Source organism: Ixodes scapularis, unplaced genomic scaffold (genome assembly GCF_016920785.2).
Source record: "Ixodes scapularis isolate PalLabHiFi unplaced genomic scaffold, ASM1692078v2 PGA_scaffold2__306_contigs__length_199485367, whole genome shotgun sequence".
Taxonomy (NCBI): Eukaryota; Metazoa; Arthropoda; class Arachnida; order Ixodida; family Ixodidae; genus Ixodes; species Ixodes scapularis.
In genome coordinates, this window is record NW_024609857.1 from 150,047,773 (window position 1) to 150,075,375 (window position 27,603).

The window sequence follows — 27,603 nt, forward strand, 5'->3', positions numbered from 1 at the left end:
AAAAAAAAATAGAAACAAATTATCCAGCAAAAAAAATTGCCCGAGTAGCCGCGGTCTTTCTAGTCAGCCCCCTCCCTGTCAACGTCCTGAGCAAAAATACCAAATGCCTTCACGATAATAAAAAAAAAAGTAAGAGAGTTTGATGTTTTGTCATTTACACTTACGGATGATGAGTTTTTATAGTTTGAAGTCAGCGGTATTTTGCGTTTGCGATTGTCGCTAGAGCGTATTTCATAAGTGTCATTGGCGATTGTTTTACTCATACAGATTGAAACTACTTTAATTTTCTAAAAAGTAATTTCGTCTTCTACTTCATCAAAAAAAAAAAAAAAGAAGGGAATGGCCCGAATTGGAGGAAGAGGACGCGGACCTTTGCCGGGCTTGTTCGTGTGGCAGAGACTATGTTTCGCAATCAAATGTATTTTGTTTTGTGTGTGTTATGTCAAAAGCTTGGGAAGAGTGTAAGACATTAAAACAAGACAACGTTGTTGGGTTTGCAGGACCCTTTAAGCTCCCAGTATGCTGTAACCTTATGCGCGTTATTACTGCCGGTGGTTGTCTACGTTAACAAAATATAAATAAATACATTTAACAAAATTTATAAAGACTTAATCTTAAAATATATCCCTTTTATGAGAGTCGCAAATTGAATTTTTGCAGAAGTCTCGAAAATCCTCTCTGCTCAAGGAAGCCCCACGGCGCTCGAAGAAGAAAGGGTTACGAAACGAAGAATACTGTTTTCTTTAATCATACCCAGTGGAAAGAAGTTCACAACTAAGGCCTTTTATCGAAGCAGACTGCTTGAAGCAGTCACGACTGCTTCGCGTCCAGGTAAGTTGAGTTGCTGTGCACCTGAAATGCTACATTGGACCTGCTTAGGTATTTCTAGATTGGCGTTTTTCAACAACTAACACAGTTATTGCGCTGACATGAGCATTAATAGTACGGATCAGACAATAAATACTTTTGTTTATGCCAGAAGTTCTTTTTTTTTTTTGCTTTGTTGCACATTGGCTGCCGGACGAGCCATTTATAACAAAATAACGATGCAACAAGTTGGACGTAGACACATTTTATATGTTTCGTGTGCCACCAAAAGAAGTCTTCATTAATATTTTATCCTACAACGATAATTTTATAAAAATATTGTTCTTTTTTGTAAAGCAGGGTAGTAATGTCTCACCTACAAATGTTTGATTTATCTTTTGACATGATAACAATATTACAATATTTTAGCTCCCTTTTTCGCTAAACTCAACCTGACTGCCTATGCGTCTCTTCCTCGCGATGGTAGGGCACAAGAAGTTCTTTTCTAAGCTAGACTTGGCGAAGAGATACTGGCATATCCCCATGGAGGAAGAGTACAAAGGGAAGACCGCGTTTTCTTCATCAAGCGGGTTGTACCAGTTCAAGTTTATGTCGTCTGGTTTGAAAACGGCAGCAGCAACTTTCACAAAGTTGATGCGGAAGTTGCTGGAAGGGGTGCCCAACACCTATCATTAGATCGACGATGTACTGATAGCAACAGACTCATGGGAAGAGCATCTTGCCACCCTAAGAGAAATCATGAGCAGGGTACACAAGGCCGGGATGACGGCCAAACCAAATAAGTGTGAAATTGGTTTTGAGGAAGTTAACTTTTTGGGGCAAAAACTGGGACTGGGACGGACAGCTCCGAAGCAAAATATCCTGACAAAAATACAGGACGCACCCAGACCAACAACCATGCGACAAGTCAGGTCATTTCTAGGCTTGACTGGGTATTACCGGGATTTTATTCCGAACTACGCAGAGGTAGCATGTCCTCTGACAGAGCTGACACGGAAAGGTGCTCGCAATGAGGTAGAGTGGGGCCGCGAGCAGGGGAAAGAGGCATTCACCCGCCTGAAGGAGTTACTGTCTCAACCACCTATCCTTATGGCACTCGACCTAAGCAAGGAATTCGTACTGCGTACGGACGCTTCGAACACTAGTTTGGGGGCGGTGCTTCTGCAAGAGAAAGATGGCGTACTACATTCGGTGGCCTACACGAGTAGAAGGCTCAGTAAGGCAGAAAGGAATTATGCCACCATCGAGCAGGAGTGCTTGGCTCTAGTATTGGCTATCGGAAGGTTCACGCTCTATTTGTATGGCAGAGACTTCCGTGTTCAAACCGACGACCAACCACTGGAGTTCTTAAATAAGGCCCAACTCTAACCGGTGTGTGATGAGATGGAGCATGAAGCTGCGAGATTATTGTTTTCATGTCGAATATATAAAGGGGATCGAAAATGTAGGGGCCGACTACTTAAGTCGGATTTAAACAAGAAACCGGCCTTTGTATAAGGATTAGTGATTAGTGCGTCCTAGTATGTTGCGTATCCAGTCGCAGAAAGACTCAAACGGCGCTCGAGTTACTTGTTTTGAGATGAGAAGAACATAAACCTTCTTATATTTTGTTGGGAATGGGTGAAATAATGCGAGGTCAAGTGACTCGATATTTTTTTTTTTCTTTGGTATTGACCCCATAGAAAGTTTGTGGTGTTTGGTGCGCGAGCATGAAGTGACGAAACAGTGTGACTCTAAGATAGGTTAAAGAGTGTAGACAAGTGTTGACACGCGAGTGCTTTGGAAATGAGTGCGTGGTTCTTCCAGAACGTCAGTGCCGAGAGCCTGTGTGAGTGCGGTGCAAACCTCGAAGAGGAGGATGTGAATAGCAACAGACTTTAAGAAGCTCGGACCTTCAAGATGTTTTTTTTTTTATTAGTCCAAGGATGAGGAAGTTCAACAATGTACTTCTTAAAGTAGGGGGTAGTGTCACGTGTGAGAACCGGAGAAGAGAAAGAAGGGGATATCTGCAATTTATGTGACAAGGAAAGGAGGGGGAAAGGAAGAGGCGAAGGTGAAGGAAAAGAAAAGGAAGACGACTACCCGACGGACATCGAGGGCGGACGTGTTTGGAAGAGCTCCGCAAGACCAGGGGGACGATTTCGGCTGCGCTCCGAAACCGACCTTACCCGTAACCGGCTACGCTCCGAGATTCGGTCGGCGCTACGGACCAGACATCGTCCAGGACAGGACCCATCGTGGCACCGTCCGATCAAAAGGTCGTAAGTGACTTGACAACGAAGACTCGGGATTTTGGAAGGGACCGAACGTGACACTCGTCCTCGTGTTCCTTTTTTTTTTTCTTTTTGAGCTATACCTTGACTATTACCAATTGTTTTATTTCTTTCTTATAAGTTCTGTGAAATATATATATATATATATATATATATATATATATATATGTATTTATATATTTCTTCTTGTTATCGTCGCCTCGCCTCATTATTTCGTGTGCTGTGCCGGGCGAACGTGACAATGAGCGACTGCGAGCTTCTTGCCCACACAGCACCGCGCATGCGCGGCGCCGGTGGTGTCCGCTAGGGCGCTCCGGTTTATTTGCAAACATGAGTTGGTCTATATACCTACAGCCACAAGGTCACCAAACACACAACTAGCCCTTTGCTAAGACACAATACACCAAGACACACAAAGGAACAACCGGAACAGGACCAAGGGATATCCCCTCATTTAATAACAAAAAAGATAACAGTGGCGGCAAACCTTCCCAACCTGGGCCAAACCGGTCACTTTCACTCAAAAATAAATAAATAAAATAAAATAAAATGTTATATATTAGGAAACATCGGATACTACACCCGCGGACACCACTGGCCCCGAACATGAATACAAAAACCAACACACTCAAGAAAAAGAAGTAGAACTGCAAAGAAACTTTTTCAACTCGACCGATCCGGAACACCAACTTAAGAAATAGACCCTTCTGGACTCAGTCTAACAAAGGGCTGTCGCGCTTCCCCTTAAAAGAAAAAATGTAAACATTTCGGCGGAACTCCGCCTGGTTAGGTAAGTAATAAGAAAAAGTGCAACGTAGACTCTAACCAATTTCTTCGATGTGCCCAACGTTTCGAAGCCAGCTCGGCTCCTTGTTCACGGGTGACTGTATATGGGCCCAAGGGTAGGAACCTGTCGTCGTTTTCTTCTCTTCTCTCTTAGCTTTGTTTTCTTCTTCTGTTGCTGTGTGTGGCGCATTTTAGCCCGTGTATATAGCTGCTTGGAAGCGTTCCGGTGGATCGGTTCAGGTTGTTGCTTATATTTTGTATGTGCCAAGATTCTATTAAGAGCCGCTTTCTCCAGTTTTTTTCTGTGTCGAGGATGGAGCTGCTGTCAAAGCCAATGGCGTGGCCGGTCTTCTGAGCATGTTCCGCCAGCGCGCTGCCTTGGATGTCATTCTTGTTAACATCATACTTATGTCTACGCAGACGTTCGGGAAAGTTCTTCGTTTCCCCCTGGAGAAGGTGCACGCACTTCTGAACACCAAAGCGTACATGATGCTACCGAAAGACCCGACATCAAAAATTCAAGGAATCTTAAACAAAGCTCTTTACGCCGTCTTCAACAAATATCCGGAGTTTCGGGCTCTCTACCTTAGTCTTATCTGCCGAAACGGATCGACTCCTGCGTTCTACGGCTTACCAAAAATACACGTGTGGCATTCCGCTTCGTCCCATAGTTGACTTTACAACGTCGCCATTACGAGCGCTGTCAAACTATCTCCATCGTCTGTTTCTTCCGCTCATGGGGAAGACCAACACACATGTCGAGAACACTGCCCACTTCATCGAACTCGCTTCGGACCTGCAATTGAACGACGACGAGTGCCTTGTTTCATTTGATGTGGTATCTCTCTTCACGAGTATTCCCATTCGACTCGCGGTGTCTGTTGTCAGAACGGCACTCAAGGCCGACACGACTCTACCTGAAAGAACACACCTCTCGGTGAATGAGATATGTCGGCTACTAGAGCTGTGCCTGACAAATACCTACTTTTCTTTAGCTGGTCGCTACTACAAGCAAAGTAGTGGCACAGCCATGGGTGCCGCGGTGTCCGTCACTGTCGCCAACCTCACAATGGAAGCCATCGAGCAAAAAGCCTTAAGCACATTTTCTCCCACACCGACTCTGTTTCTACGTTACGTGGATGATTGCTTCTGTGTTGCCAAGTCCAGCGAATTCGATCGCCTTCACAAACATCTCAATTCCATCCATCCAGACATTCGATTCACGGTTGAACAAGAGCCTAACGGGTGCCTTCCATTTCTGGATGTGGCAGTGGAAAAATCAGGGAACCATTTATCCTTCCAAGTATACAGGAAAGCAACGCACAGCGGTGGCTACCTAAACTTCTCGTCAGACCACCCTACGGCTCACAAATCCTCTGTAGTGTCGACGCTCTTTCGACGCGCCCTCACGGTCTGCTCAACAAAGAAGTCACTTAAGATGGAAGTCGATATTATAAAGCGAGACCTTCGGAAAAACAACTACCCTACGAGATTTGTCAACAAAATATACAAACAACTTCGTCACCCTCCTACATCCAAGAACAAAACACCTCCAGCCGCATGTGTGTCCCGTACCTCCATGGCACGAGCGAGGTCCTTGCCCGCGTTTTGAGACCGTACGGCATTGCAGTTACGCATAAACCTGTCTCAACTCTGGGCCATTTTCTTCCTCTTCGAAAGGATCGTCCACCAAAAAAAAAAAGCTCAAGGCCTGATTTACCAAATTCCTTGTGCCGAATGCGACGCCTCTTATGTGGGGGAAACGAAGAACTTTCCCGAACGTCTGCGTAGACATAAGTATGATGTTAAGAAGGATGACATCCAAGGCAGCGCGCTGGCGGAACATGCTCAGAAGACCGGCCACGCCATTGTCTTTGACAGCAGCTCCATCCTCGACACAGAAAGAAACTGGAGAAAGCGGCTCTTAATAGAATCTTGGCACATACAAAATACAAGCAACAACCTGAACCGATCCACCGGAACGCTTCCAAGCAGCTATATACACGGGCTAAAATGCGCCACACACAGGAACAGAAGAAGAAAACAAAGCTAAGAGAGAAGAGAAGAAAACGACGACAGGTTGCTACCCTTGGGCCCATATACAGTCACCCGTGAACAAGGAGCCGAGCTGGCTTCGAAACGTCGGGCACATTGAAGAAATTGGTTAGAGTCTACGTTGCACTTTTTCTTTTTCTTAAAAGAAAAAGCAAAAACAACAAGAAAACCATTCGAATAAAATAAGTGGTAACTACTGATCAAGCACCTTTGCAGCTGGGGAACAATACCAAGTCATTTTTGAGACTGTAAACAATGTTGTATGTCTGTGTGTACGTGTTTTTTTATTTTGAAGAGGGAGCGCGAGATCACTTTGTTAGAGTGAGTCCAGAAGTATCTATCTTTTAAGTTGGTGACATTCTGACTGACGCTAATTCATTGGCCCGGCTGGCTGTAGACTTCCCCTTCCAGGAGGCTAATCTTCAAATGGTATCGGAAGGAACATACCTCACATTCGAAGGCGGCAAATACACTGTTCCTGTAAAGCTCATTCCTAAAGTATTGCAGCTCTATTATGATGCTCCAGATTCAGGCGGACATGATGGTTTCTGGCGCACTTACAACAAGCTGGAACAAAGGTTCAGATAGAACCACATGAAAAAGGACTTCCCGAAGAACGATACATCTTGTCACCAATGCCAACTCCATAAAGCCAAGTACAGTCCGCGGACTGACGAAATGATTCTTCCAAAACACTCCGGAAAACTTTTCGAGACTGTTCATTTGGATTTCGCTGAAGTAAAAAAGAACACAGGCGTCCAGAAAACTCAAGCATTCTTGATTTGCATCGACCAGCGCACACGAATGGTCGCCGCCTCTCCTGGAAAGGAAGATGCAAATAGCGTAATCCGTCTTTTGGAGCGGGATGTATTAAAACATGTGAGGACCGTCATTTCTGACAACGGACCTGCCTGCATAAGCAAACGCCTCCGCGACTGGGCTCCATCCACAGCGAGGAATTCCCTTGCCACGGTCATCTCCATACCATCCGGCAGCCAATCATAGCAGAAAGGGTCATCCAATACCTCAAACAATATATGATGATGTACCCAACCTCCGAAGGCCGAAGGAAATGTTACCTCGAGGCGGCAGTGGCACATCACAACTGTTGACACACCAGCGCTCTTGGATGCAGTACACATTATGCGGTCCTTGGAGGAACTCCCAAATTGCCAGCGGACCACAAGTTGGAAATTAATTAGAAAACTAGAGCTGTAAGAACGATAGAAAACTGCGGACGGATAGTTCAAGTATTAAAAAATAATTCGACGCTCGCCACAGCAGCCATATACCCAACGTTCAGCTGAACAACTTCGTTTTAGTTCGTAAAGGCCTGCCAGGAACAAACTCCAAGTTCATTGGTCCTTTTTGCGTTGTCAAGGCTGCCAGACAGCAAGGAACTTTCAAGACCATTGGATATCTGAATAGTGATGGACAGCTAGAGTTTCCCAGAATTGGCAATAATTCCTTTATTATCCCCAAGGAGGTGTAAGGAAACCGAAGAGGACGAGGACTGGAGGTCGAGAAGAGAAGGAAGAGTATGAAATAAAACAAAAAAAGCATGGTGGCCGTTCTTTTATAATGCGGCTCCTGAGTTTTCATTTCTAGGAACATTACATTATAAAGCTATTTTCACAACTCCCGAAAGGCACGTTACGGCCGCGAAAGTCCTACCTTTACATCTTTTTACCACAGGTTTCGAAAGAGTGCTGTCAAATACACTAAGTAGGTGGGTCCACGTGTTGCATTTGGAATCATTGGCAGTAGAGACCCAAATATCGCAGCTGGCAGTTTGAGTTCAGGTGTGCTGTATAGCGAAACAAACAATGAACACCTGCAAGCGACGTGTCTGGACCGGATTTGACGATTTCATAAAATACAAAACGCAAAGTTGCAACATATTTTACCTCTGTACAACATTATAGCTTAATTGCATGTTAAATACCCACTACGCAGGATAGCTTGCACAATGCATATAGTTTACTATAATATTGCGTTCATATATAGTTCTGACATTTTTTTTTAAAGAGTGCGAGAGCTTAAAAACACAAAACATAACTTGGAAAGGCTGGATACGAAACTGCGGGAACGAAAGCCGGTAAGTGTACACGTGCACATGAGCATTGCTAGGTTTTCCTGGATGCCCCAGTTTTCCTTTTCACGCCTGCGACTCTGTTTCGCGCATTGTTTTGTTTGATATTCTATCTTTAGTGTAGTAAACGGTCTATAAGTGGTCTCGTGACGGGGGTTGAGCACAATGAACTCAGACAACTTGTCCTTGTCCCGTAAGTACGTGAAAGCATCGTACATTGCGCAAGCGAGTCAGGCCATAGTCTCCAATGAGTCTAAGATTGCCCAATTGCTTGAGCAGGGACGCTGTCCCGAAGAAGGCTGGGACGACTCCACCATCGAGATCCTGCTCCAAAACCTTTCGCTCATGGACAGCAACAATTTCTTGGGCAACGCGGGCGTCGGCGAGAGGGAAGCACGCATCGCGTCCAATCTGGTGAGCCGACGCCACTACCGGCTGGGCCATGGCATTGGCCGCTCCGGCGACATCTCCGAGACGCAGCCCAAAGCGGCGGGCTCAAGCCTCATGAACAAGCTCACCAACTCCATGGTGCTCCACCTCCTTCAGACGATGGGAGTTCCGGCCACTAAAGCCTGCTTCGTCGTGCCAATGGCGACTGGCATGAGCCTGACACTCTGCATGCTCGCGTTCCGTCAGAAGCGACCTGCCGCCCGTTACGTCATGTGGTCACGAATGGACCAAAAGTCCTGCTTCAAGTGCATCCTCACGGCCGGCTTCGAGCCGATAGTCGTCCAAGGCCGTCTCTTCGGCGACGAGTTGCACACGGACGTGGCGGCGATGCGGGCTCACTTAGAGCGTATCGGAGCGCAGAACGTCGCCTGCGTCATGACGATCACCTCGTGCCCCGCGCCAAGGTGTCCTGACAGCCTAGAGGACGTGGCACAGCTTTGCGAAGAGTTCCAAGTTCCCCACTTAGTGAACAACGCATACGGGGTTCAGTGCACCAAGTGCATGCACCTCATCCAGCAGGCCTCTAGGGTAGGGCGACTGGATGCCTTCGTGCAGAGCACCGACAAGAATTTCATGGTTCCGGTCGGCGGGGCTGTCATCGCCGGCTTTGACAAGGAACTGATCGAGACCGTGGCTCAGATGTACCCAGGCCGGGGTTCAGCCACCCCCACCATGGACCTCTTCATCACGCTTCTGTCCCTCGGCACAAAGGGGTACCTCAAGCTCAGAAAGGAACGTCGGGAGGTCTTCGTGTATCTGACAGAAAAACTCAGGGAAGTCTCGGGGAAACACGGCGAGCGCTTCCTTCACACGCCCAACAACCGTATTTCGGTCGCCATGAGCGTCACTGAGGACAAAGTCGGAGAAGTGACCGGTATAGGCGCCATGTTGTTCACAAGATTTGTGTCTGGGTCCAAGGTGGTCTCAAACGAAGGCACAAAGAAAGTGGGCAACTGGGAATTGGAAGGCTGGGGCTTGCACTGCAAGTCCTACCCGTCATCTTACCTGAATGCTGCATCCACTTTGGGTGTCAGAAAGAACGACGTGGATGTGTTTGTGCAGCGACTGGACAAAGTGCTCGCAAAAGCACAGAAAGTTCAGAAAGAAAAGTGTGCGCGCACTTTGGGCGATAGTGACGAGAAGTAGGGGCACTTGATTTACTTTTTTTAGTAAACGTCATCATATAGTATATTTGGTCTAACCAGTCCAAAACCAATTTAGGCTTAATCAACTGGAGGTGATCTAGCTTTCCCAATCAAATAAACCGATTCCCTTTAGATATTTTATTTCCGTAGAGCATTTGCAGGTTCTAAAAATTGCCTAGAAAGGAATGCACCCATTATCTGCCATCGTTTATTCTTCTATTTTAAATGCGTCTTTTTTAAGTGGCTGACATATAGGGTGCCACAGACGTTTCTGAACTGCGCAGAGTTCGATATGTTTATTTAATGATCTCTAAGTTTTTAATGCATTACCAAACCTTGTGAGAGTTTCAATAATAAACATTATGGACGAAGGGATTTTTTGACTAATTCAGCTATTTTGTTTCGGAATCTAAACAAAGTGTACAAAATTTAGCCTTGCTGGCTTCACTTACAATAAATAATCCAGCCTACTCAACCCGTCACACACAATACTGGAAAATGAATATATGCAGACGCAGTCAGGGAGCTCTGAGCAATTACATCAAAAGTACAATGACCTACGCCATATAAAGAAAAGTATCTAAAAACCCATTTCGTGATTTTGTTTTTACGGTTAGATCTTTATACTGAAGGGTGTGTGCGAATTTATGTGGTCTATGGAAATGGAACAAATATATTTTTGTTTATTTCCTTTAATTGACATGTTAGCATTAAAATGTACTCTTGTACTATTACTTGCATGAAATTGTTTTGTCCCTGTGTTTCTGTCGTCGTGTTTTTGCAGCATGTTTTCTTTTATTACTTTAGGTTTTTACTTGATAAACATGTTTGTAAATCTGCCACAGTAAGGGGGATGTGGTCTGGGAATAATGCGTGCTAGGATTTTTTTTTTGGTGGGGGGGGGGGGGAGGGGAGGGAAATTTAAAGTTCCTTTTACCGGGCCTTGAAGGTATTCCAACCAATAAAACAATTTATTCTACCAATATGCGTTGCTCCTAACCTTGATTGTGGGCATTACACTACCCAAATTAATTGAAAGAGTAAGGTATACCATATTTGACTTCCGTCGTCAAAATAACTAGCGGTGTTATTTTTACGTCCTAGGTGTATGAGCTCCGTGCGACATCGCTTTCATAGCGGCGGCGTCCAGACATAACCCGTCGAAATAGCCGCTAGGTTTTTTAACGTTCCCCACCAAAATACCTCTTTTGCTCTATTGACGTCCCTCACCAAATCCGCTTGAACCACAGTTTTACCGTGTGTACCCAGGGCTGGTACTGCGCGACTTCCGTTGCTTCACAAAGAGATTAATTATCTGCGGCGTGAGCGGAATAAATATTTTACAACTTTAATCTTATAATTTAATGGCACAAGTGTATCGCAACCATCATCCACAGGGTTTGGTACTGGCTCGTTTCGCCTGCACGGACGGCGCTTCGTTCATGCCCGGTATCTCGAGGCATGTATTGCCTTGCTGCTGCAGAGCTCAGTATTTAGCCAGTAAAACAAAACAAAACATTCCTACTTTGTTTTATTCGCAATATCATCTGTTGACTACATGGCCGGTTTTTGAGCGCCCAGTGCGTAGGCGCCTCTGCAGATACTGTCAGAGCACACGCGAAGCATATTACTCCAAAATTAAGGTGCGTAGGCAATATTTTTCATTGAATGGGTGGATGGATAAAACAATATCCGAGTTGAGACTTGCACATGGCGTATATCATTCCAATACAAATCAGACAATTTCAGAGTAACAAATCTTGATATAAAGAGTTTGTGTCTCTATTTGATTCTTTGAGGATCTACATACATTATGATGCCACTTTTACTTTGAAATGCAAGTGGTCAATATAGTGCTAGCAATATAGTGCTGGGTGATTTCAGATAAGATCGACCAAAGGGTGGCTGGTCGACATCTTTAAATCAACTGATGTCTTTATATGCAATTGTCTAGTGTCTGGCATAAGCGAATCCAAACAGTTTTCACCAGAAAAAAAATATTTGGGGACAAGAAAAAACGTAAGGCATGAAGAGGTGGACAGTTGCATTAGTGCGCACTGATGGAGGGGGCACGTTTGAGGGTGAATAACTAAAACGATAACATTAGGAGAATACAAATACTTTTTAGACGCAAACTATGGGTACAGCTTGCTTGTAATGTAAAGTAATAATATTTAGTTTTCTAAAAAAAATGCCAAACATGCCTGCTCGAACGACAAATGGCAAAGTTCAAAGGCCTGTATCTCATTAAATAATTTAATCATTGTTATATAGTTTGCATATAGTATTCTACTTATATATGGCTATTATTTAAAAAATAAAAAAATTACGTATCTAAGTGATACGATAGTCGGGGTATATTTAGGCAAATATGGGAAAAAAATCAAACAACGAAAAATTCAGATGCGAATAAAAAAAACACCATCTTCGATTTTTTTTAAAATTTCGGTACCCTGATATACTCTATTTCGGCATTCATTTCTATTAAAACATGTTGCAATATTTCATTGAGAAAAAAGAAACAATTCCCCAAAATAGGGTCCTTTTTCAAAGCCTACACTTAGCAGTGCCCTATACAAGAAGTGACTCTGAATTCCAGTTTCATGAAGCTAACACAGATCTTTCATATATTTTTATTCAGATGAGGCCATTGATAACTATATAAATCGTTCACACACTAAAATCGAGGAGAAACTACTGTGTACGAAGAAGAGTAGTAAGTTGGGCGAGTTGGTAAACGTTGAACATGGTTAAAATCGCGCACAAAGAGACGAGGACAAACGAGGAAGGAACACAGAACACAGACAGGCGCGCACTCACAGCTCTAGTATATTAAGTGAAGAAGAGAAAGATGAAGCACTATTTTTTACAGGGGACAACGTCACCAGGGCGAAACATTCTCAAGGTTGCCCCCCTTGACACCACAGGCAACCCAGAGGCAGTCCTTGAAGAACCGGGCCTGACGCCAATACTCAGACCGTAAAATTCTGCAAACCCGTCTTGAGTGGCCCACCGAAGGTGTAAGAAAGCCACTTAAACTAAGGAGTTAAGTTGGACAGGTACCTTGTTTGATGTGGTACGATGCTACCCGAGCGCTGCACGCACTTTGGGCTGCCAGATTGACCAGAAGATTAGGGTTAGTAAAGGAAAGAGAACAGATGACAGAAGAAGAGCCCGATGTAGAAGAAATAAACTGTAGACGAGTAGTAAGTTGGGCGAGTTGGTAAACGTTCTTCTACATCGGGCTCTTCTTCTGTCATCTGTTCTCTTTCCTTCACTAACCCTATTCTTCTGGTCAATCTGGCAGCCCAAAGTGCGTGCAGCGCCCGGGTAGCATCGTACCACATCAAACAAGGTACCTGTCCAACTGAACTTCTTAGTTTAAGTGGCTTTTTTATACCTTCGGTGGGCCACTCAAGACGGGTTTGCAGAATTTTACGGTCTGAGTATTGGCGTCAGGCCCGGTTCTTCAAGGACTGCCTCTGGGTTGCCTGTGGTGTCAAGGGGGGCAACCTTGAGAATGTTTCCTCCTGGTGACGTTGTCCCCTGTAAAAAATAGTGCTTCATCTTTCTCTTCTTCACTTAATATACTAAAGTTGTGAGTGCGCGCCTGTCTGTGTTCTGTGTTCCTTCCTCGTTTGTCCTCGTCTCTTTGTGCGCGATTTTAACCATGTGTACAAAGAGCTATCATATTACGAACTAGTGGTCCGAGAAACGATCTTGCAGCCATCGGTCACTGGGAACTTTGTTTACTCTATTTTCCTACGGCACTATATGCTCCTCTCTCTTACTCTCTATCTCCATCTGTCTCTCTTTTATATATCCCTGACTTATATATAGAATAAAAGCATATTCAAGCATTCCCTTTCTGCGTGATAGTGTTCCGTGGCTAGCAACAATAATTTCCTCGCGAAGATCACGATTATGGCGCAATAGTTGACGGAAGTAGCAGGCGAAACTCGCCGCTAATTCTGGCAAAACGGCCGCTACAATCTTTTTTTTTTTTGATTTCCCCACTTGTTGTCAAGCATGAGGGGGTTCGCTTCAGCCAGCAAAATATGGCCGCCGATGCCTGTTTACTGAGCAGTCGCGCCTGTCGCCATCCCACTCGCTGGCTTCGCGGGCGATAATATCAGGCACAAAGAGGCACACCGACAGAGAGCAGAACCCTCAAATACTCGAGCCCCGCCTAAATACAATAAAAACACTTTCGCCATGTCAACCTAGGAAAGGTTAACATGACGACAGTGTTTACGTTTTAGGTAAGGAAAAACATGGCATGTGGTATGAGCCGGATCCTTACACGAGGTGCAAGGTGAGCCCTGAGAACCTGTCTGCTGCCCTAGAGTACTTCACGAAAGACGAGCTACAATGTTCGCGCCGAGGTCCCTACCAGAAGGACGTGATCTCTGCCATGCACGACGGGGATAAAACGTTCGTCCCAAAGCGCTTCCTGACACGCTTAATCCGAGAGGCCTTTCGTGGATACAAAGACAAGCATTCTGATTCCGGCGTTTGGCTAACGAAATTTCATTTCTTGCGCCCTAGATGGGTCAAATGTATTCCACACCAGGAAGTGTGCGTTTGTGTGCGCTGCGCCAATTATCACCTTTGTATTGCTGCTGTAGAGAACGTTACAGGATCACGTGTGACGACAAGGAAATCTACAAACAGCGTTGCTATCATCAGTGAGGACGTGTGTGACAACGTCGCTCTCACGTGCTTGGCTCTAGAAAAAGTACGAAATCGCAAATATATGATCGTGCTACTCGAAAACAATACGTGGACAGGAAGGTATACACGACGCTTCGGGCGGACGCCCTTTTTCAAGTGATAGACGCAAAAAAAAAACGGCAAGGAACAGGCAAGGGTCGTACGCGACACAAAAATAGGGGTAGGTACATTGGTCGAGATGGAGGGCAAGGGGAAACCGCTAGAAGACGGAGCACAACTTCTTCGCTTGTCATCTACCGCAATAAATAACAAAAAGAAAGAAAAAAAAAGGCAAACCAAAAGCCAGGACACGCAAGCACTAGGGCACCTGGCATCCTCCGAGGTAAATATGACACCCGGAATGGTCCAGGGGGGTCTCCGGCCGCCACAACCACGACCACAGCGGTAACGGTGGGCGAATCCGCGGTGTTGTGATTTGTAATTTTCAGCAGCACAGATTAAATTCGACATGTAAATAGTGAATCCATTCTGTTTCTTACCGTAAGTTTTTGACGTTCAATTAAAGCAACAACTGAATGGTGCCGAAATCCGGGACTTCAAGCCAGGAATGACCCTCAACGAAACGATTTCAGTTGCTGAGCAGTGAACGAGTGAACGCCATGGACTAACCTGGAACGAAATTTGGATCGACAACGTAACAAATACGGAACTCTTATTAGCCGAAGCTTACCAACCTCTCAGTTCATTGAAACATGGAAAGAGTGCAAACGAAAAGGACTGCTCGCAGAGCACAAAGCACCCGAATTGTCAGAGAAGCCACCGCTACTCTCAACACAGCGGATGTAATTCAAATCGAGGCCATAGCAAGAAAGCTTGAGGTAAATTATGAAGAACTCAAGAAGCTGAACACCGAGCTCAAGCCATTTATTGCTGATGGAGATCTCGAGAACGAATACCAGTCGCTAATTGAGTACGAGGAAGAAACGACCCACACCCTGAGCATGCTTCAAAGTTGAGCAGTGCAACTACATTCTGGTGACAGCGCGGCTATCGACATTGGCAATTGCCTCACGTAGCGAAGAACGAAGACGGAGCGGTTTTAAACTACCGAAGTTGCAGCTGCAATCCCTTAAGGGCGAGCTTGCTGAGTGGGAGTCATTTTGGCAACAATTCAAGCGTGCCGTTCACGAAAACGAAGAGCTATCAAGCGGCGAGAAGTTTCAATACTTAAAGACGCTTGTTAGTGGACCCGCCAGGGCGTCAATCGCTGGTCTCCAACTGACAGATGCGTGCTACAACGATGCAATTGAAATTTTAACTAGACAGTTTGGAGACTACAGGCGAATCCAGCTAGACCATCTTACAAAGCTTGGAACGCTTCCAGGTGTCACCTACTCAAATGACACCACCGGGTTCGAGGAGACTGTACGTTCAAGTGCAAACCCACATCCGTGGTCTTCATGGACTAGCTACTCGACCATGTTGATGGACATTGTCAGCAAGGCTCTTCCATCTGAAATTGTGGTGGATTTCTACCGACGTGCTGGCCCCTCCGAAAGAAAGACCGTCCATTCGTACGAGAGAGGCGTGGCTGCACATTCATCTCCACCCACATTACAAGCAGAAGAACTGGGCTCAATCTCAGGTACTTCCAGAACTGCTGAGCTGTCCGCCAGACCTACTCCTCGAACTGAGGACGTTCAACTGAACAGCAGAAGGGCGGAGGGAGATTCGCAGCAGTTGTTTGAATGTCTGCTAATCGAGATCGAGAGTAGAGAAGGATTTGGTGTCAGTGATGATCGTCCACCAAGAAAAATCGAGAGCAACTGCATCGATGAGCTCATCTTCCAACTTCTGCGGTTCTCCATGCCAAAGCTCAAGATAACAAGGAGTGCATTTTTTGTCAAACTACAGAACACAGCACGGAAAACTGCGCCAGTGGCATCTCTCTAATGGAGAAGAAGGGGAAACTCTCAGGAAAGATGCGATGTTTTCGGTGCACCCTAAGAGGGCATAGGTCAAAGGACTGTCACAGAAAATTGTTTTGCACTTCCTGTGTGGGGCGACATGCGACATCCATGTGCGATCCCACCTGGAAGCCTTCGGCGAACACTAGTGCAAAACAAACCATCACGACTAACGTTCAAAGCGCCGACACCGGTAGCACTGGGATTTCGCTAGACGACGACGTCCTAATTCAGACCTTTCGGACTTGGGTGGTCGAGGATGGAAATACTGTCTACGCACGTGCCATCTTAGGCGGCGGAAGTCAGCGAATGTTCATACGAGAAGACGTTTCTCGCAAGCTGGGACTTAAGGTGTTAGGAGAGACCAGACTACGCTTGAACACCTTTGGAAGTTTTACTTTACTACCGCAAAAATGAAGGCCGGTTCAAGTGAAGCTGCGTAGTTACTACAACGACTAAGAATGCAGTGTTGAAGGGGTATAAATCCCATTTATCTGCGAGGACATTGTTCAGGTACCTGTAAACCATGAGTTTGTCCGCAGCATTGAGGAAGACGGAGGCTGCATCGCTGACAAACTTCTCTTCCCCGGCGTTCCTACTGAAACAGGCATAAGCCTGCTCATTGGTTCGGACCAAATCTGGAAAGTCACCAGTGAGCGGGTGCGACGTTGTGAAAGCAACTGCAGCCTGATGGCTTCAGACACTAAATTTGGGTGGACATTTCAAGGACCCGTAACGCTGCAGTGCTCGCTTACCTGCCGCGCCAACACGATGGTCTGTATACTAAAGATCGGAACAATCGAAGCCGTAGATGATGCGACCTTACGCAGCTTTTGGGACATTGAAAGCATAGGAATAACAGAAAGCGCATGTAGCTCAGGTGAAGAGCAAAACAAGGTGTGGAACGACTTCAAACGAACTATTGCAAAAGTGAACGGACGTTATGAGGTTTGCTTGCCACGGAAACCTGACGCAGGGGAGCTAAACGACAACCGAGCCACAGCTATGAAACGACTCGAGGGATTGCAGAAGAGGCTATCACGCAACGAGTCCCTCTCCAAAGGTTATAGCAACGCTATGCTCAACTACCTTAATAATGGACATACAAGAAAGGTTCCCTCAGAGTTACAATGCACAAACTCACGCACCTACTACATGCCTCACAAAGCAGTGATTCGAATGGACTCTGAAACTACCAAACTGCAAGTCGTGTTCGACAAGTCGTCCCATGCAATTGAAGCTGCTTCACTGAAGGATCATCTAGTGAAGGGGCCGAACATGAACGCGGATCTAGTCGAAGTTCTAATACGCTTTCGAACGTATCCTATTGCTCTCACAGCAGACATAGAAAAGGCCTTTCTCCAAGTGAGCGTGAGACCCGAGGATCGTGACGCACTCCGCTTTCTGTGGTATCACACTAAGTCTGAAACGTCAAAGATCCATCAATTGAAGAATGGAGAATGACACGCGTGCCATTTGGAAGATCGGCAAGCCCATTCCTTTTATCGGCTACTCTGAAACATCATTTGCAAAGTGTGACTGGAGATATAAAGAAAACTGCAAAACTTCTTCAAAAGTGTTTCTATATGACTTGCTCTTGGGAACGCAAACAATAGAAGAGGCTGCGGATCTACCATATTGAAAATTCCATCAAGATACGTAATTTGGCACACTGACTGCCAGTCAGCAGCCTTGGTGGAACGTGATGGACCATCAGACGTCATCTGATGGTCCATCAGATGACGTCTGACTGCCACTGCCAAGGGAATTTCATCAACAAGGGCAGCATTTATATAAGAGTAAAGCTATACGCACTCATAAATATCGCCAAATGCCTCGATAAAACAATGTTCGAGAAAAAAAAAAAAAAAAAGCAGGACCACCGCGGATCGAACCCGTGACCACTTGCGTACAAATCGGGCACCTTAACCCCTATGCTATGCCATCGCTTAACTGCAAATGCAGTTACGCCTTCAGCATGTTATGCAAAGCACTCGTACATCACTCGCCGTACTTCAGTTCTACTCACCTGCCATGTAGAGTACTTTAACCTCGTAGAACGATCCTTTTGTTCACGCGTCTCCGGCCCAGTAGACCTGGTACACCTTGTCGTCTTCAACTACACCGCTAAAGTCCCTTACATCGTCGGAACTCACAACAGGCTGGGTCTTGTCGAGTAGAAATTCTACTAAAACATAAGACATTGTAGAGCCCGGGCAGGATCGACAGGTTGGAGCAAGCGGGCAAACAAAACGAGTCGAGAGCGATCGTTCATGAAAGCTCGGCGAAGCCTCTATGGGCGAAGCGAAGTGGCGTGTTCGGCGTTTCGGCGGGCTTCTGATCAAGGTTGTCGGTCGGCTGCGTGTCATATCTCTAACATCAGCGGTTTTATGGGCTCACGTCCCGAAATCGTTTTCTTGTGCATAGATTATTTTTCGTATTCATAGATTTGACGAAATAGTGGTATCCGAACGAACTTTACGTCCTTTGACCGTACGTCTGTCTGCACGTTAAAGATTTTTGACGTACAGTCAGAGACAATCGATGTACAATCAGAATCGGCACCAAGACATCTTGATGGCATTTCGCGGCGGCCGACTGCCACCAGGAAACCATCAGAAAGCCGACAAGGCAAGGCGGCAGCACAACCGGCAGCATGCTCAGCAACCCATTTTGTTTCCTGGTACAGGTCGTATCAGTGCTACTCGGACACCAAACGGCGTCGTATGGCTGCTTTCAAGCGACAAGTCCCGATAGGAACGACGGGCTTGGCTCCGAATCTTCTGCTCTAGGCGATCGCTGCGTCATCGTCGAGCCTTTCGTGCCCCTCATCAGCGAGTCTTCGTTTGTGTCGACATCGGTGACGTCCCATCACGTGGTTCGCCTGAAAGCTACAAGAGCGCCAGCGACACCGGACTCTCTCAGTGGGCTTGGCGGCAGCACAACCGGCAGCATGCTCAGCAACCCATTTTGTTTCCTGGTACAGGTCGTATCAGTGCTACTCGGACACCAAACGGCATCGTATGGCTGCTTTCAAGCGACAAGTCCCGATAGGAACGACGGGCTTGGCTCCGAATCTTCTGCTCTGGGCGATCGCTGCGTCATCGTCGAGCCTTTCGTGCCCCTCATCAGCGAGTCTTCGTTTGTGTCGACATCGGTGACGTCCCATCACGTGGTTCGCCTGAAAGCTACAAGAGCGCCAGCGACACCGGACTCTCTCAATGGGCTTGGCGGCAGCACAACCGGCAGCATGCTCAGCAACCCATTTTGTTTCCTGGTACAGGTCGTATCAGTGCTACTCGGACACCAAACGGCATCGTATGGCTGCTTTCAAGCGACAAGTCCCGATAGGAACGACGGGCTTGGCTCCGAATCTTCTGCTTTGGGCGATCGCTGCGTCATCGTCGAGCCTTTCGTGCCCCTCATCAGCGAGTCTTCGTTTGTGTTGACATCGGTGACGTCCCATCGCGTGGTTCGCCTGAAAGCTACAAGAGCGCCAGCGACACCGGACTCTCTTAGTGGGCTTGGCGGCAGCACAACCGGCAACATGCTCAGCAACCCATTTTGTTTCCTGGTACAGGTCGTATCAGTTCTACTCGGACACCAAACGGCATCGTATGGCTGCTTTCAAGCGACAAGTCCCGATAGGAACGACGGGCTTGGCTCCGAATCTTCTGCTCTGGGCGATCGCTGCGTCATCGTCGAGCCTTTCGTGCCCCTCATCAGCGAGTCTTCGTTTGTGTCGACATCGGTGACGTCCCATCACGTGGTTCGCCTGAAAGCTACAAGAGCGCCAGCGACACCGGACTCTCCCAATGGGCTTGGCGGCAGCACAACCGGCAGCATGCTCAGCAACCCATTTTGTTTCCTGGTACAGGTCGTATCAGTGCTACTCGGACACCAAACGGCATGGTATGGCTGCTTTCAAGCGACAAGTCCCGATAGGAACGACGGGCTTGGCTCCGAATCTTCTGCTTTGGGCGATCGCTGCGTCATCGTCGAGCCTTTCGTGCCCCTCATCAGCGAGTCTTCGTTTGTGTCGACATCGGTGACGTCCCATCACGTGGTTCGCCTGGAAGCTACAAGAGCGCCAGCAACACCGGACTCTCTCAGTGGGCTTGGCGGCAGCACAACCGGCAACATGCTCAGCAACCCATTTTGTTTCCTGGTACAGGTCGTATCAGTTCTACTCGGACACCAAACGGCATGGTATGGCTGCTTTCAAGCGACAAGTCCCGATAGGAACGACGGGCTGGGCTCCGAATCTTCTGCTCTGGGCGATCGCTGCGTCATCGTCGAGCCTTTCGTGCCCCTCATCAGCGAGTCTTCGTTTGTGTCGACATCGGTGACGTCCCATCACGTGGTTCGCCTGAAAGCTACAAGAGCGCCAGCGACACCGGACTCTCTCAGTGGGCTTGGCGGCAGCACAACCGGCAACATGCTCAGCAACCCATTTTGTTTCCTGGTACAGGTCGTATCAGTTCTACTCGGACACCAAACGGCATGGTATGGCTGCTTTCAAGCGACAAGTCCCGATAGGAACGACGGGCTGGGCTCCGAATCTTCTGCTCTGGGCGATCGCTGCGTCATCGTCGAGCCTTTCGTGCCCCTCATCAGCGAGTCTTCGTTTGTGTCGACATCGGTGACGTCCCATCACGTGGTTCGCCTGAAAGCTACAAGAGCGCCAGCGACACCGGACTCTCTCAGTGGGCTTGGCGGCAGCACAACCGGCAACATGCTCAGCAACCCATTTTGTTTCCTGGTACAGGTCGTATCAGTTCTACTCGGACACCAAACGGCATGGTATGGCTGCTTTCAAGCGACAAGTCCCGATAGGAACGATGGGCTGGGCTCCGAATCTTCTGCTCTGGGCGATCGCTGCGTCATCGTCGAGCCTTTCGTGCCCCTCATCAGCGAGTCTTCGTTTGTGTCGACATCGGTGACGTCCCATCACGTGGTTCGCCTGGAAGCTACAAGAGCGCCAGCGACACCGGACTCTCTCAGTGGGCTTGGCGGCAGCACAACCGGCAACATGCTCAGCAACCCATTTTGTTTCCTGGTACAGGTCGTATCAGTTCTACTCGGACACCAAACGGCATGGTATGGCTGCTTTCAAGCGAGAAGTCCCGATAGGAACGATGGGCTGGGCTCCGAATCTTCTGCTCTGGGCGATCGCTGCGTCATCGTCGAGCCTTTCGTGCCCCTCATCAGCGAGTCTTCGTTTGTGTCGACATCGGTGATGTCCCATCACGTGGTTCGCCTGGAAGCTACAAGAGCGCCAGCGACACCGGACACTCTCAGTGGGCTTGGCGGCAGCACAACCGGCAACATGCTCAGCAACCCATTTTGTTTCCTGGTACAGGTCGTATCAGTTCTACTCGGACACCAAACGGCATGGTATGGCTGCTTTCAAGCGACAAGTCCCGATAGGAACGATGGGCTGGACTCCGAATCTTCTGCTCTGGGCGATCGCTGCGTCATCGTCGAGCCTTTCGTGCCCCTCATCAGCGAGTCTTCGTTTGTGTCGACATCGGTGACGTCCCATCACGTGGTTCGCCTGGAAGCTACAAGAGCGCCAGCGACACCGGACTCTCTCAGTGGGCTTGGCGGCAGCACAACCGGCAACATGCTCAGCAACCCATTTTGTTTCCTGGTACAGGTCGTATCAGTTCTACTCGGACACCAAACGGCATGGTATGGCTGCTTTCAAGCGACAAGTCCCGATAGGAACGATGGGCTGGGCTCCGAATCTTCTGCTCTGGGCGATCGCTGCGTCATCGTCGAGCCTTTCGTGCCCCTCATCAGCGAGTCTTCGTTTGTGTCGACATCGGTGACGTCCCATCACGTGGTTCGCCTGGAAGCTACAAGAGCGCCAGCGACACCGGACACTCTCAGTGGGCTTGGCGGCAGCACAACCGGCAACATGCTCAGCAACCCATTTTGTTTCCTGCTACAGGTCGTATCAGTTCTACTCGGACACCAAACGGCATGGTATGGCTGCTTTCAAGCGACAAGTCCCGATAGGAACGATGGGCTGGGCTCCGAATCTTCTGCTCTGGGCGATCGCTGCGTCATCGTCGAGCCTTTCGTGCCCCTCATCAGCGAGTCTTCGTTTGTGTCGACATCGGTGACGTCCCATCACGTGGTTCGCCTGGAAGCTACAAGAGCGCCAGCGACACCGGACTCTCTCAGTGGGCTTGGCGGCAGCACAACCGGCAACATGCTCAGCAACCCATTTTGTTTCCTGGTACAGGTCGTATCAGTTCTACTCGGACACCAAACGGGATGGTATGGCTGCTTTCAAGCGACAAGTCCCGATAGGAACGATGGGCTGGGCTCCGAATCTTCTGCTCTGGGCGATCGCTGCGTCATCGTCGAGCCTTTCGTGCCCCTCATCAACGAGTCTTCGTTTGTGTCGACATCGGTGACGTCCCATCACGTGGTTCGCCTGAAAGCTACAAGAGCTCCAGCGACACCGGACTCTCTCAGTGGGCTTGGCGGCAGCACAACCGGCAACATGCTCAGCAACCCATTTTGTTTCCTGGTACAGGTCGTATCAGTTCTACTCGGACACCAAACGGCATCGTATGGCTGCTTTCAAGCGACAAGTCCCGATAGGAACGACGGGCTTGGCTCCGAATCTTCTGCTCTGGGCGATCGCTGCGTCATCGTCGAGCCTTTCGTGCCCCTCATCAGCGAGTCTTCGTTTGTGTCGACATCGGTGACGTCCCATCACGTGGTTCGCCTGGAAGCTACAAGAGCGCCAGCGACACCGGACTCTCTCAGTGGGCTTGGCGGCAGCACAACCGGCAACATGCTCAGCAACCCATTTTGTTTCCTGGTACAGGTCGTATCAGTTCTACTCGGACACCAAACGGCATGGTATGGCTGCTTTCAAGCGACAAGTCCCGATAGGAACGACGGGCTTGGCTCCGAATCTTCTGCTCTGGGCGATCGCTGCGTCATCATCGAGCCTTTCGTGCCCCTCATCAGCGAGTCTTCGTTTGTGTCGACATCGGTGACGTCCCATCACGTGGTTCGCCTGAAAGCTACAAGAGCGCCAGCGACACCGGACTCTCTCAGTGGGCTTGGCGGCAGCACAACCGGCAACATGCTCAGCAACCCATTTTGTTTCCTGGTACAGGTCGTATCAGTTCTACTCGGACACCAAACGGCATGGTATGGCTGCTTTCAAGCGACAAGTCCCGATAGGAACGACGGGCTTGGCTCCGAATCTTCTGCTCTGGGCGATCGCTGCGCCATCATCGAGCCTTTCGTGCCCCTCATCAGCGAGTCTTCGTTTGTGTCGACATCGGTGACGTCCCATCACGTGGTTCGCCTGAAAGCTACAAGAGCGCCAGCGACACCGGACTCTCTCAGTGGGCTTGGCGGCAGCACAACCGGCAACATGCTCAGCAACCCATTTTGTTTCCTGGTACAGGTCGTATCAGTTCTACTCGGACACCAAACGGCATGGTATGGCTGCTTTCAAGCGACAAGTCCCGATAGGAACGACGGGCTTGGCTCCGAATCTTCTGCTTTGGGCGATCGCTGCGTCATCGTCGAGCCTTTCGTGCCCCTGATCAGCGAGTCTTCGTTTGTGTCGACATCGGTGACGTCCCATCGCGTGGTTCGCCTGAAAGCTACAAGAGCGCCAGCGACACCGGACTCTCTTAGTGGGCTTGGCGGCAGCACAACCGGCAACATGCTCAGCAACCCATTTTGTTTCCTGGTACAGGTCGTATCAGTTCTACTCGGACACCAAACGGCATCGTATGGCTGCTTTCAAGCGACAAGTCCCGATAGGAACGACGGGCTTGGCTCCGAATCTTCTGCTCTGGGCGATCGCTGCGTCATCGTCGAGCCTTTCGTGCCCCTCATCAGCGAGTCTTCGTTTGTGTCGACATCGGTGACGTCCCATCACGTGGTTCGCCTGAAAGCTACAAGAGCGCCAGCGACACCGGACTCTCTCAATGGGCTTGGCGGCAGCACAACCGGCAGCATGCTCAGCAACCCATTTTGTTTCCTGGTACAGGTCGTATCAGTGCTACTCGGACACCAAACGGCATGGTATGGCTGCTTTCAAGCGACAAGTCCCGATAGGAACGACGGGCTTGGCTCCGAATCTTCTGCTTTGGGCTATCGCTGCGTCATCGTCGAGCCTTTCGTGCCCCTCATCAGCGAGTCTTCGTTTGTGTCGACATCGGTGATGTCCCATCACGTGGTTCGCCTGGAAGCTACAAGAGCGCCAGCGACACCGGACTCTCTCAGTGGGCTTGGCGGCAGCACAACCGGCAACATGCTCAGCAACCCATTTTGTTTCCTGGTACAGGTCGTATCAGTTCTACTCGGACACCAAACGGCATGGTATGGCTGCTTTCAAGCGACAAGTCCCGATAGGAACGACGGGCTTGGCTCCGAATCTTCTGCTCTGGGCGATCGCTGCGTCATCGTCGAGGCTTTCGTGCCCCTCATCAGCGAGTCTTCGTTTGTGTCGACATCGGTGACGTCCCATCACGTGGTTCGCCTGAAAGCTACAAGAGCGCCAGCGACACCGGACTCTCTCAGTGGGCTTGGCGGCAGCACAACCGGCAACATTCTCAGCAACCCATTTTGTTTCCTGGTACAGGTCGTATCAGTTCTACTCGGACACCAAACGGCATGGTATGGCTGCTTTCAAGCGACAAGTCCCGATAGGAACGACGGGCTGGGCTCCGAATCTTCTGCTCTGGGCGATCGCTGCGTCATCGTCGAGCCTTTCGTGCCCCTCATCAGCGAGTCTTCGTTTGTGTCGACATCGGTGACGTCCCATCACGTGGTTCGCCTGAAAGCTACAAGAGCGCCAGCGACACCGGACTCTCTCAATGGGCTTGGCGGCAGCACAACCGGCAGCATGCTCAGCAACCCATTTTGTTTCCTGGTACAGGTCGTATCAGTGCTACTCGGACACCAAACGGCATCGTATGGCTGCTTTCAAGCGACAAGTCCCGATAGGAACGACGGGCTTGGCTCCGAATCTTCTGCTTTGGGCGATCGCTGCGTCATCGTCGAGCCTTTCGTGCCCCTCATCAGCGAGTCTTCGTTTGTGTTGACATCGGTGACGTCCCATCGCGTGGTTCGCCTGAAAGCTACAAGAGCGCCAGCGACACCGGACTCTCTTAGTGGGCTTGGCGGCAGCACAACCGGCAACATGCTCAGCAACCCATTTTGTTTCCTGGTACAGGTCGTATCAGTTCTACTCGGACACCAAACGGCATCGTATGGCTGCTTTCAAGCGACAAGTCCCGATAGGAACGACGGGCTTGGCTCCGAATCTTCTGCTCTGGGCGATCGCTGCGTCATCGTCGAGCCTTTCGTGCCCCTCATCAGCGAGTCTTCGTTTGTGTCGACATCGGTGACGTCCCATCACGTGGTTCGCCTGAAAGCTACAAGAGCGCCAGCGACACCGGACTCTCCCAATGGGCTTGGCGGCAGCACAACCGGCAGCATGCTCAGCAACCCATTTTGTTTCCTGGTACAGGTCGTATCAGTGCTACTCGGACACCAAACGGCATGGTATGGCTGCTTTCAAGCGACAAGTCCCGATAGGAACGACGGGCTTGGCTCCGAATCTTCTGCTTTGGGCGATCGCTGCGTCATCGTCGAGCCTTTCGTGCCCCTCATCAGCGAGTCTTCGTTTGTGTCGACATCGGTGACGTCCCATCACGTGGTTCGCCTGGAAGCTACAAGAGCGCCAGCAACACCGGACTCTCTCAGTGGGCTTGGCGGCAGCACAACCGGCAACATGCTCAGCAACCCATTTTGTTTCCTGGTACAGGTCGTATCAGTTCTACTCGGACACCAAACGGCATGGTATGGCTGCTTTCAAGCGACAAGTCCCGATAGGAACGACGGGCTGGGCTCCGAATCTTCTGCTCTGGGCGATCGCTGCGTCATCGTCGAGCCTTTCGTGCCCCTCATCAGCGAGTCTTCGTTTGTGTCGACATCGGTGACGTCCCATCACGTGGTTCGCCTGAAAGCTACAAGAGCGCCAGCGACACCGGACTCTCTCAGTGGGCTTGGCGGCAGCACAACCGGCAACATGCTCAGCAACCCATTTTGTTTCCTGGTACAGGTCGTATCAGTTCTACTCGGACACCAAACGGCATGGTATGGCTGCTTTCAAGCGACAAGTCCCGATAGGAACGACGGGCTGGGCTCCGAATCTTCTGCTCTGGGCGATCGCTGCGTCATCGTCGAGCCTTTCGTGCCCCTCATCAGCGAGTCTTCGTTTGTGTCGACATCGGTGACGTCCCATCACGTGGTTCGCCTGAAAGCTACAAGAGCGCCAGCGACACCGGACTCTCTCAGTGGGCTTGGCGGCAGCACAACCGGCAACATGCTCAGCAACCCATTTTGTTTCCTGGTACAGGTCGTATCAGTTCTACTCGGACACCAAACGGCATGGTATGGCTGCTTTCAAGCGACAAGTCCCGATAGGAACGATGGGCTGGGCTCCGAATCTTCTGCTCTGGGCGATCGCTGCGTCATCGTCGAGCCTTTCGTGCCCCTCATCAGCGAGTCTTCGTTTGTGTCGACATCGGTGAAGTCCCATCACGTGGTTCGCCTGGAAGCTACAAGAGCGCCAGCGACACCGGACTCTCTCAGTGGGCTTGGCGGCAGCACAACCGGCAACATGCTCAGCAACCCATTTTGTTTCCTGGTACAGGTCGTATCAGTTCTACTCGGACACCAAACGGCATGGTATGGCTGCTTTCAAGCGAGAAGTCCCGATAGGAACGATGGGCTGGGCTCCGAATCTTCTGCTCTGGGCGATCGCTGCGTCATCGTCGAGCCTTTCGTGCCCCTCATCAGCGAGTCTTCGTTTGTGTCGACATCGGTGATGTCCCATCACGTGGTTCGCCTGGAAGCTACAAGAGCGCCAGCGACACCGGACACTCTCAGTGGGCTTGGCGGCAGCACAACCGGCAACATGCTCAGCAACCCATTTTGTTTCCTGGTACAGGTCGTATCAGTTCTACTCGGACACCAAACGGCATGGTATGGCTGCTTTCAAGCGACAAGTCCCGATAGGAACGATGGGCTGGACTCCGAATCTTCTGCTCTGGGCGATCGCTGCGTCATCGTCGAGCCTTTCGTGCCCCTCATCAGCGAGTCTTCGTTTGTGTCGACATCGGTGACGTCCCATCACGTGGTTCGCCTGGAAGCTACAAGAGCGCCAGCGACACCGGACTCTCTCAGTGGGCTTGGCGGCAGCACAACCGGCAACATGCTCAGCAACCCATTTTGTTTCCTGGTACAGGTCGTATCAGTTCTACTCGGACACCAAACGG

At 49.2% G+C, this 27,603-nt stretch overlaps 1 protein-coding gene across 1 annotated transcript; it reads left to right on the top strand.

Annotated features, from left to right (window-relative positions):
* The first annotated feature begins 8,199 nt into the window (after positions 1–8,199).
* LOC120839907 (O-phosphoseryl-tRNA(Sec) selenium transferase-like) lies at positions 8,200–9,630 on the top strand. The gene has a single exon (XM_040210305.1). It carries the CDS (start codon positions 8,200–8,202, stop codon positions 9,628–9,630), a length of 1,431 nt encoding a protein of 476 aa, XP_040066239.1.
* The last annotated feature ends 17,973 nt before the right edge of the window (positions 9,631–27,603 follow it).